At 37.4% G+C, this 12,411-nt stretch overlaps 1 protein-coding gene across 6 annotated transcripts in view; it reads right to left on the reverse strand.

The window, feature by feature from the left end:
- SUGCT (succinyl-CoA:glutarate-CoA transferase) overlaps nt 1-12,411 on the reverse strand; it is a 312,501-nt gene that overhangs the window by 92,126 nt on the left and 207,964 nt on the right. The window contains exon 13 of one of the 6 annotated variants that reach the window (XM_051798765.1): nt 9,864-10,401. The exons of the other annotated variants lie outside the window; for them this stretch is intronic. Within the exon in view, the coding sequence (XP_051654725.1) occupies nt 10,288-10,401 (114 nt within the window). The 3' untranslated portion in view covers nt 9,864-10,287. Of the gene's footprint in view, nt 1-9,863; nt 10,402-12,411 lie in introns of those variants that run through there. 6 annotated transcript variants of the gene reach the window in all.

A 12,411-nucleotide genomic window follows, 5' to 3' on the forward strand; every position in this document is an offset into this window, starting at 1 on the left:
AATGTATTTGAAAACTCAACAAAATATTTTGATTTGGGGTGACAGTATTAAACATATCTGACTGCAGAAAACCATTTCATATCACCAGGAAAGGATTGTACCTCTGTTTTCACTGAAAAAAAAAAGAAAATCAGGCCCAGAAATCAGTCCTCCCACTCTGGGAAGCAATCCTGATTCACCTTCAATAGGATCTTGTTCATCCCAAATCCAACTGCTTCTCTCCTTTTTCAAATGCATAAAGAACCAAGTCTGCCCTATACTTCTTACCATGTTTATTCCTCTGTTCACACTTTTTCTTCATCATAGGTCTCTTCTCCATCTGTCTGCTTGCAGCAGCTGGATGACATTCTCTTTCTGGGGCTGCTCTATCGATCTGGTAGGATCCTGAATCCCTGAGTCACATCCTCTCCCTAAATCTTCCCTTCCTTTTTTCCTTTATCTGTTTCATGACTCTTTCGTGCAATGAGGATGGAACATGAAAATCACATTGTTCTGTAATTGCACATTTTGAGATAAAGCATTATATTCAAACTCAGGAATGAATTCACAAAACATCATTTACAATCCTGTTGGGTTTTTTTTAAAGCAATGTTCTAAGAGGGTGGTAATAGCTTTCCAGTTAAAACCAGGAACTGCAGTTGGCAAAAAAAAGCATGCATTTCAAAAAGTCTTTAGCTTATATAGACAAACTCACTGCTAGCATTGTTTTTTCTCACAGTACTAGAGCTACAAAAAGTTTAAGAGAAATAAATACAGAAGGGTGTTTCAAATTTGAAAAACGAGCTCTCAAAATACACATGAATTCACATAAACAAAGATTAAATCAGATTAAGCAGGACCTATAGTTAAAAGCTTTCCTGTAGGTGTATGTCTTTCTTTTTCCTTTTCTTACTTTCCTTTTTTTTTCCCCCTTCTGAGGAGCAAGTTTGTAATTACTTGACAAAGAACAAAATAGCAACAGTGTCTGAAAAGAATGCATTATTTAGAGAGAGTGACTACTTAAGAAAGAAGCTTTCATCACAGGATATATTCCATGGAAACACATAGTTTACCTTGTACCATAAGCTATTTTACTGCAACTTGACTCCAGTCTTGACACTCAGTTTTCAACAAAAATAGACCATGACTACCTGCCAAACAAGTCTCCCCCAAAAGACAGCCTCCTTCCCTTCCCCAAAAAATCCAGAATCTCTAAACAAAATGGTAAAACTACTAAAAAGAAATATTGAAAGTACTTTTTAAATTTTCCTGGAATTAAACTATAAAGCAAAGCTTATAACTGATCATTTTCCAGTCTGGGACCCCTTACTCCCAGACATCATGATATAAAAGCACTTAATAAGTTATAATCACTATGGTATGAAAGCGTGAAATATCAGTTTCCAATAAAAGCTCCTTGAATGCAGAAGATCAATTAGAGAAAATTCCCGTCAGCATAAATATTAACATTTTCCATTACAGAGGCATTGTTAGCATAACTCAAACTGTTTGTCTTTCCACTTAACATGGATACATGAGACTGAACTCCTAATTTCAGTGCAGTTGCTGAAGTATTAGCTCATTCTCATTCTAAAGCCATTTGAGTTCCTGCAATGAGCAGCAAGTGTTTCAAGGCCAAACCTGTCGTTTTTGTGAGTGCTGTCAGACCAGACACTCTCCTGTGCAGAGATTTACTCAGAGAAGGCAAGCTGAGGAACGCTATCAGGAAGCCATTTATAGCTCCCTAATTCTGTGAGCACCTGGTTGAGACTCAGCAGAGCACAGCTGCAGCACACCCTGACATGCTCCCCTTCCTTGCCTCCAGTATGAGATAGAGGGGTGATGAAACAACTGGGCACAGTGGCAAACAGCTTTGTGCACCAGAGGCATTCTGTGGTGGTCAAGTACAAGCAGATTACAGGTCCTTTCATTTGCATGTGCACAGTAAGGGTGGATAGGGTGGTCTTAATGAACTCAGTGCATCTGAATAGGTGCATCTGAGGAAAGAGGATCCAAAGCAATAAGAATATAAAGCAACTTCAGAACAGGGTTTTTTTGATGTTGCTGTTACAAATGGTACACGGGAAGTGATTAATACTTGCACATTGCCATGGTACTACTACAAACATGAAGCTTCCAGCCTGAGGGCTATATACAGAACACCTTTTTCCTCTTCCAATTAAAAATAGGGTATTTAGACCATGTTGATAGCCATCTGCCTTACAGATTTTCCTTTATTCTCTGCTCATAGCATTGTAACCCACAATGTACCTTTTCCCTAACGCCTTCAGATTGTTTTCAGGAAAAAAAAAAAAACAAGGAAAAAAAACCAACAAACCACACCTCAATGCCCTTCCTCCAAAAATACATCAGTTCCATAGCAGGTGGAGCCAAAAAAACACTAAATTATTACAGGTTTTTTATTCACTCTCCAATATTCCCCAAACACAAACGCCAAATTGCAGGTGCATACAAAATACTTCTGTTATGACAAGAGCTGCGTATCTTCATAACCAGTGCTTCTCATAATGATGTGTGAAATAAATGCTAACTGAAATAAAATGGACAAAAGCCAAAAAAGTCCCAAGTGGCAGTCACGTACAGAAGAGGGACTAAACCATGTGAGAAACAAAAGGTCATGTGGCTAATGGTCCAAAGGGAAACACCATTTCCCTTTATTTCTTAAATTTCTAGGGCTACAGCAATAGTGTTTGTATAGTAACAGATTTGAGTTCACAATGTTGAAGTTATACTGCTGGTATCGCAATCATCCTTGTGACTCATCACAGTAAAGAAGGGGACGCAAAAGACAGGAGCAAAGGTTAAAGAGTAGAAATTGACACACTCTTAAAGACTGTAGCTAGCAAAGTTTATCTCCACAAACTATCAGAAAAGCATGATTTGACCAAACTTCTCAGAACAAACACTCACTGTGTTCACTTCTACCCCAGTGTCTATATCCAGGCCTTTGTATTTCAGTACCATAACCTTCCCCATAAACCCATTCTTAAAGCTATCCAGCCAGAATGCTTGTGTCCACTACCTCTATGGAAATGTTCTAAGCTACTTTAACTCTCAGCCTAAATATACTCATGAACATTTTTACTATGCCTTTACTTGCAGCATCTTCCACTCTGAAACTTGCCTCTTTCATTTATTTACAGGAGCAAAAATAATCCCTATAACTTCTGTTTTGTTGATTTAAACAAGACACGCTCTTTATAAAGTATATCTTGCTAAGAAAACTTAAGTCTGAATGCAGCACAAACTGGAAAATCTTAAGGAATTAACTATAACAGAGAGGAGAACAGATGACAGCACACAGGTACAAGCTTATTTGTGAGCTTAAAACAGATGCTCTGGTTTCTAATCCATGCTGAAAACAGTGCTACTGTACTTTCATTGCTTGTTACTTGCTTTAGTGAGAGTAAAGCAGGTAAGGCTTGGATACTAACAGTGTTCCAGCTAAGGCAATACAGAACTTGGAATAAGATTTCTTAACCACTGCACTTTTATTCGGCCTCTAAGAAATTTCTGTCTAGGGCACTAGTAGTACTTGGCAATCTAAGTCTACAGTAGCCCATGGAGAAGTGCTGTGCCAGTGCGACCATGAGGACAAGAACACCGAATATCCTAATCACCAAGCCTATGATCAGAAATCACCAGTATGTGTGGTAGTCTCCTTTTAAAAACATACTTTAACATGACATTTTGTCATGATCAATAAAATTTTGCTAGTTTTCACCAGCTATGTAAAAAGAAACTATACAAATCATTTAACATAGCTTTCTGACTGTAACTAGATGGTTTTTATTTTAGGATTTGACACAAATTTACAGTACACTTATGAAAATGACAACTTCACTGAGTAAACATTTTACTGTACTTTCTCCAATTCTCATGATTTATATACAGAAGAAATCTTCTACTCCATGGACTTCAAGAGCTAAGGAAATCAGTCTTACTTTAAATTCATGGGACTGTGATGGATCTTCCACTGTGCTGAGTAATAATGGTGAGATCCATCCCATCTAAATTTAGTCAGATGAAAAGTGAGTACCTAATCTCATCCAGACAGGTGGGATGAACTGCCATCTTGAGGTGTCCCAGCTCTGTTTCTCTTCACTGAAAAGGGGGGTTAGTACAACCTGCTGAGACTGCATGCCTAACTGATGACTAAAATTAGGGAAGATGACCTCCCACAACTCATGACATTTAAAGAAATGCCTTGTGTTGGGATTTTTCTGCAGTTGTTTCTATATTACTAGTTTTGTATCTTTACCCATTTCAATATTATTAAATTTGTACCTTTACTCACCTCCTACTTCCCAATGTGCCCCATTCACTGTATGCTGCAATGGACTGACAAGAACTGTCTATGAAAAATGTTGAAACACCCTGATTATGGAAAAATGCTACCCAGTAATGGCCTTATCATTCATCCACTTTGAATCTGTAACCTGTAAGCTCATCCTCAGGCATGAACTACAAAGTTCACTCATTTACTAACCGTGAAGCAACTACACTCAATTTACAGTTCAAACGTTGGACACATACCAGGACTTCTGAGGGAAGTTACAGTCTTTCATTCTTAAGAAATTGCCTTTTGATCTTTTTAAGAAAACTTAATGCCAAGACTATCAAGTTAACACTAGCAAGCAAAACATTCTAAGTAATTTCTTCTGCAAGAGTAATTTAATAACACCTTTCCACTGAATCAGCCCAGAATCTTGTTCCTCTTCCTCATGGAAATCCTTCCATACAGTAATATTGCTGACTCGGCCTTCTCATTAATTTAGGAATAGCTCAAATCTACAAAGACACTACTCCTTAACTCTGTTTTGAACAATTTTCCACAGATTTCCTTAGAAATTAAAGTTTCTTGTTATGCTGGGGTTAAGGTGCAGTGGGAAGGGTGTGGGCAAATGGGGAAGGGAGATGACATTTTAAAATGCTTTATAAAATACCAGATGTTGCAGAACCAACAGAGTGGAACAATGTATTTGCAATTATCAAAAGAAGAGAGTTGTTTGTCTGCATTTTTAAAAACTCATGGGATACTTTTAAGTCACTTAGTTGTGGTCTTTCTGTGTGTGAAGAACATAGCAAACGCCCTTATAGATTTGATAGTTAAATGACATGCACGACAAGGGAACAGCTTGATGTGGTTCAGCATTTACTCTTGTTACACTCCGTACTGTGCTGTAAATATTCCAGTTGTGTGGATAATATAAAAACTATGCAAAAAGCATTTTGCCCTTCTTCACGTATCTTTCTCATGCATACAACAAAATTGTCACGAGCATATTGAAAGGCAGTGCTGGAAATGTACTAGTGTATAGTTCCAATAACAGATGCGGGAAGCTGACAAGAATGTCCTACTTCCTAACTTGCACTTACAGCTTCAGTTTCAAAAAACTTTTTAGCTGGAAGCCCAAGAGCCATGCAGATTTTCTATTCCACAGCTAAGAGCAAGATAACTTCTACAACTTTTTTATCAATGGGAGATGTAAATATTTTAAGACTTAAGCATCCTTTCCTTCTCATCACTAAAGAAAAGACCACATTCATTTAAAATCAATCTGTTCCTGCATGTTTAAAGAGCTGTTGCAGATATCTTATGCAACCTGACAGATATTTTTGTTTGGAAACAATTCTGTTTACACATTACATCACTTCAATATTGCTCTAGAAATGTTTTGTGGAGGCTAGGAGACAGTCAGAAATCCTGAGCTCTGTGTTCACTCTGCCATTAATCAACTGTGCTCCTTTAGACAAGTCTTATAATTTCTCTATGCCTTGGTTTTCCCATCCGTAAAAGGCACCAGTTATAAATACTCAGATGACAGAGGTGTTGTGAATGCCAAAAATACAGTACAACTCAGAAGTGATTATGCAAAAAGGCATCTTCTGATTCAATGAGCCTCTCTCTTGTTGAAATCCACTCATGAATTCACGTGGCCTATATGCCACGCAAGCCCCATTTTGAGCACTTAATGGGAACATTGCTATACAGTGGGCTTGTGTAGAGTGAAGGATTTCATTCCTCAGAGGATACTCAGCCACATGTGCTGACTTCAGTGGCAAAAAAATATATTTTTATTTATTTTTCTCTCGATAGTCATGCAAAACACAGCTGAGATTGATACGGATGCAGATTCCATTCCACGCTGTACTCCTTCAATTATTTACTATTCTTTCACATAGTGCAGCATCAGTGAGGCAGGCAATGCTATTGAAAGTGTTGGAACTGCCTAGAAAGGGAAAGAATCTGAAGGCAGAGGGATAAAATGAGCCTTGAAACAAATTGGACTGCACAGGTGTAAATAACTTTGTCAACAGAATCTCTATAACTAGTGATGATGTGTACATAGGGAAGAACATGGTCAGCTCTCAGAGAGAAGGCTCAGTTTGCAAGGAAGAGCTTATTTTCAGTTGCAAGTAACAATTATTTGATCATGAGTTACTGAGGACAACTAATACGGAAGGTTTCAACACCATTTCTGCAGCAGCTTTTCAAAAATCTTTAATACTTGAGAAGTACTATAAAATCCTGAGACGAAAGACAATGTAGAAAATATTATAATGCCTCTCCTTTGGGTTTTTTGTCATTTACAGGAAAACAAATCTTTGCTTCTTAAGAATTCATCTGCTCCTTATATTCCCATTGTTTGTGTTTATGACATAATCATTTCCACAGCAACTAATTAGGAGAAATCAAGAATTATGGCCTGAGAGGAGGCCTGTAAGGAGCAAATGAAATCATACATGTGTTACATAGAAGATTCCATTAAAAAAAAAATCTCCTATCTAGCTAAAAAAGTGAAATGGGGAAGCCACAATATACTATGCAAGCTAATATGTTTAAACTGAGGAGCAAATTTTCACCTAAGACACGACTGTGTCTTTTATTCTCTGGTCCATTTTCATGTAGTGCATGTTTAAGAACCAGGAATGGCTGGACCAAGTCAAATCAAAAGTCCAGGCAGTTCAGTGGCCAACAGAAGAATGTCTGATTTTACAGAGGAGAAATATGTGGAGATGCTTTTCCAGCATACTCTCATGGCAATTTTCAGCCTGGGACTTCCATCTGGAGCTTCTTCAGTGCAAGCGAATCAATCCTACTTCATGTAACATCCCCATACAAAAGCATGCGAGAGTCCTTTGCTGCCTCTGCTGATGGTTTGGGATAAAGTGAGAGGAAGAAGTCCATTAATGTCCCCTATTAGAGAATATTACAGACCTCTTTCAAGGTCTTATAATGTTCTTTGGTATGCTTTGTTAACCTTTACCTACTATTATAGAAAAAATGTATTATAGAAAAATGTATACAAAAATTTGATGCTAAACATCAGAATTATGAGTGTCTGAGTACTATTTAAATTAAAGCTATTGTTCCTGCAGTGGGGATGCAGGCTGAAAGGAGCACTTAGGCAACTACCATCAGTATCAGTTCGGCTGCATCTAAGGATGTTTGCTATGGCAATTTTGGCCATCCAGTGGCCCATCTACCCTTCCAGCAAAAGCTCAGGGAGGGATAATGACATACATCAGTAAAGTGAAATTAGGACTAAGAAAATTCTGCTTTGCCACATTCTCTTAAATCCATTTTGGCTCCCCTCATAACAAATCAGTAGTTTCCTCCAGAGCTGCTAAGCAGCTCTTCTCACAGTCTCCAAATCACAAAGACATCACATCATGTTGTCTCCTATACTGCTTTGTGTCTTAAACAAGCTTCAAGATGCTCACAGATATGAAGATTGTTAAGATCTATCAAATAAGAATTCTTTCTCAAAGAGACAAATTGAATAGCTAGAGAGGAGGGAAATTAAGCAGGTAATAAACCACCTTCTAAGGATAATCAGTTTGCAACACATTATACCTTCTTCTCCCTGTCACCAGTACTCTCCTTTGAGACAAGGGCCATGGTGAGTGAAACAAAGAGGGTAGGAATGGTAACTGGCCTCCATGTTATGGGAATTCAATGAAAGGACATAATAAAATGGAGAGAGGCTCCTTGCCTACATTTATTATGTAATGTTTGGCTCTTCAAATGAGAAGGGTGAACATCACTGAGAGAGATAAAACTTTTTTGTACAGGCTCCATTTCTGAGGTTAAAGAGAGGTTTTACTAAAGTTTTGCTTACTCACTATAAACATTTCAAGGATACACTGTGTCAAACAGCTCCTTATATTAAATACAATATATGACACTGATGTTTTCCATAGTTTATCATTGATAGAACTGAAAGTGTAATAGCAGCAAGTTTTAACTTTCTAGGCAGACAAAGTCATTTTGATAATGGTGGCCACCAGAGACAGGAAGAAGTCTAAACATTCTTGATCTCTGGGGTTAGTGGGAATTCAGATGAATGTGAAGGGACCACACATGTTCTCTTGGGAGAAGGGTGCTGGCAGCCTTGCATAAAACACAGTCCTTTTTTGTCTCATGCAAAAAAGGACAGGAGAATCATCTCTAAGAAAGTTACACTTCTGGGCAGACGCAAGTCATCGCAACTGTGCATACCATATGCAGGGATTGGTAAGGACTGAATACCAAAAGCAAAAGAAGGAAAGTGACCGAGTCCTATAAAGTGGATTTCTCCTGAAGCAGCAACGGCCTCTAAAAACCACTTACCAGGCCAAGTCAGCTCAGGAAACTTACCCTGCTGCCAGCTGAACTCTCTGGCAGATGAAACAAAGAAACAAAAATTAACAAAAGGACACTAACAATAAAAAGACAGGATTCAGCATAGAATCAAGCAAAATTCAGCCTTTTCTATGTCAGCCTGCTCTTGTTAACCTAACTTGAACTTCCCACATGACTACTTGGTCAGGAAACAGAGAGATTACAAGCAAAGTGCCACTGCTGCACACTAGGTAAGCACTTTTCCACTCTGCAGTAATGCTTCACAGGGTTGGAAAAGGGAACTCAGTTTTGAAAAGTGCACCAAAGTGTTTAACATTCATATGCAGCTCTAGTGCACTGAAAATTGTCTGCTGAACAATTTACAGGTGGAGTGCTTTATTCTGATACCAAAACAGACAGGGTTATAGATAAGAAATTCCTGCTATAATGTGCCAGATCCTCAGGTACACCCAAAAGGCTCAGGTTCACCCATCTGGCCTTCAGCAAGTCTTTAACAACGTGTATATATTGATATCAGTCAGGATCACAGAGAAAAAAGGCCCATCTCTAACTGACAGCCTTCCTACAAAAAGTAGGTGAAGTTAATCTATAAAATAAAATTATACCTTTTTACTGGGAAAAATAATATGACCTATACATACCAATAGTATATTTAAAGAAATCAAAAAAAGATCCTGAATGTGAGTTTCACAACTGCTTAAGTACTACATTATGAACTAAGGTTTCCATTTCATCCCCCTGTGATATACTGGCAGGATATAATCCTTCTCATTGTGAAATCAATATTATCTTTGTCACTAATTGCCAAAGGAAGATATACTTGGTTTAGTGTACTTTCATCTAGGAGCTAATCACTGCATCTTACATCACAGATTACCTCAAAGTTATCAGTTCTTGCAAAAAAACCTCAACTTGAAACATATTTAAATAAGGAAAATATCTGTTTGGAAAGGATTGTTAATGATCAAATTAAATGCTAACAATGGTTTAAAAACAGATGAAATCTTTAAAATTTTCAAGACAGTATCCTAGCTAAACAAATTATCATTAAGCATGCCTTAAAAAAAACACAAAAAAACACAAAAAAGAAACCTCTAACATCAAACAGTACTAGGCATTTATCTTCAGAGCAGTGCATTACAGGTGACCTCTATAGATTGAAAATAGGATTACATCAACAAATCTTTCACTTTAAAGTGGTGAATGGTGTGAGATGAAAGGGTGCTCTTCCTAACATTTTGCAGGGCTACTGGTTCAAGTTTAAAGGAAGTACGCAACCAGGTATTCCCTGTTGCATTCTAATCTTCAATACTGACATGGATATGAAAATCAAAAGCCTTTGAAAATGATACTTTTATAAGATGAAAAAAACCTGGAGAACTGTGAGCAAATGGGTGTGAGCAATGTGTGGGAGAATACAGGCAAAGAGATAAAGAGGAACCCTTACAATAAACATGGCCATATACTTATGCCATCATCAATAACTCATGTCCATGGCAGTGTGGATTAGCATCAGATAAAATGATACTAGAGTTTGAGGTTTATGCTTAATACCAGCACTGGATGTCTCTTTGTTTCTGTAAAGTTTTCAAACATATAGCAGACAAAGCATACAGTTACTTTCCTGGACTGTATTTGACAAACAAAATAGCTATGTATTAAAATATTGAGTAAATCAATAATAATAAAAATTTAAAAGCACTTTCAGTCCTGGTATTCCCTTCCAGAACTTGGACGGTTTCCTGGGCATGCAGAGTTGGCTTGCACACCTCCTGTTTATTAAAGTCAGAAACTCCCATTTACTTTCTATTCAGTACTTTTGTTCCACCACAAAAAATATAGTAACTGCTGCCCAACTGTTGTATACTTTCAGAACTGTATTATAATAATTCACATGACATCCAAAGACCTCCATACACATACTGACAGTGATGGTTAGGGTCCTCTAAACCCTTGAGAGGACTCTATCAACTTCCCAGCACCGCTCTTTAAGGGATGGATGCTTTCCCTGAGGAAACATTCTGATTTGATAGACCTGAAACATGTCTAGGGAGTCTAGCAGAGACTCAGTCATGTCCTGTGTCATAGTACACTTAAAATACTCAAATAATCCTACTTCAAAAAGGTATTATTTTGGAAATAAATAGAAATTATGAGAGGAGAATCTTGAGCCACCAGGCTTCAGGTACTAAATCAAGTACTGTAAAGGTCAAGTGAGCTTATTAAAGAAAACCTGAGCACCATGTTATCCAGTCAAGCATTTGGATAATTAAATACGATCCAAATACAATTCTAATAGTTGTTTAACTCTCTGCAATTAAACTACAGTTCCCTAGGAGTGATGCACCACACACCATCAATCTCATTGTCCCGAGAAAGTGATTGTAACAAAATGATCCACCATTTTCTTCCAGCACTGTCTAACTGTGGTACAGTATGGGTTAAACATATATTCATAAAATCACTGTATGTGCCTTACTCAAAAAAGAAAAAAAGTTCTAAAATTATTCTATTATAATGTTCAAATATTTTTAAAAGCTTTACAACGCCCCCTTACCTCCGAGTTTGGTGGTACACTGACTGCAAGCCAGTTGTTAGTTCTGTATAAAGAATAAACCCTCTGCTGCCAGATATTTCCCTAATTTCTCATAATTTGAGTTTTGCTGGAAGAGATTTCAAATCTGACCACAGCAGTTAAGGAAAAAACTTGCACTGCAGTATAAAATATACAAATCAGAAAATATATACAACTAACAAAAACAGTCTTGGTACTACTCGATGAGAGGTATTTGTTTTCCCCTCCAACATTCCAGTAATGTAAAACCAGTGTGTAAGGTAGAAAATAATTTTTCAATTTCAGGAAACATCATTACTAGCTGCCAAAAGTCTATCCATATAATAAGAACTATTTGCTAAAGCTGAACACCTGCAGTTTTATAGAAGGCCTCCGAGGACAGCTGTAAATATTCCAGTCTACTGATACAGCAGCCAATCAAAACCTGAAGGTTTTGTCCCAGAAAACAACACATTTTGCTAACTAGGGCTACATGTACGTGTACATTTACTGACATTTGATTTAGATAGATAAACAGACAGACAGACAAACTGATATAGCATGATATACTGCCCTGTATGCAAAAGACAAGGCTAGTTAAGGATATCTTAATCTAGTCCTTAAAGTACAGTTTCTTCCTCCCAAAATGCTCTTTGAAGAAGTCCAGACTGCTGGAAATTTGCATTGTAGCAAACTGTCACACAAATATGTATGCCTTAGTTGCCTTCCCAAATATAAGGCAGTTGATTGAATAAATAAAGATAAAGATTGATCTCATAAAAAAAGATCAATATAAAGGAAAAATCTTCCTCATAACATACATAATCAGTATGTCCAACCCACTATCTCTTCTGGCTTCCACAGTTGAAAGTGTGACAATCATTTCAGTTATGAAAAAGATATTATTTTTCTTATTTGGTATGCAAATTCATTAGCACAGTTTTACTCTGCTCTTACTGATATTACATGAATGAGGTGACTATGACAGAGTTTAAATATGGAGAAGTAGCAAGAAGTAGGAATCTCTTCTCACTGCAAGAGTGAAAAAATATTTTCCACTACTCTGCTGCCATCCTCTTCAGCTGGTGCAGGTTCTGCCTTAGATGTCGGGCTGTTTTAAACATTGCATGACAAGTGTTTTGTACATAACATGGTACATTCATCTTGAGTAACCAACTTGCAAGTGACCAATACTTTCAAAATGTTACAATAAAGAGACATTCAGATA

This window comes from Manacus candei, unplaced genomic scaffold (assembly GCF_025592945.1).
Source record: "Manacus candei isolate 608988 ecotype Guabito, Panama unplaced genomic scaffold, ASM2559294v1 h1tg000049l, whole genome shotgun sequence".
Classification (NCBI taxonomy): domain Eukaryota; kingdom Metazoa; phylum Chordata; class Aves; order Passeriformes; family Pipridae; genus Manacus; species Manacus candei.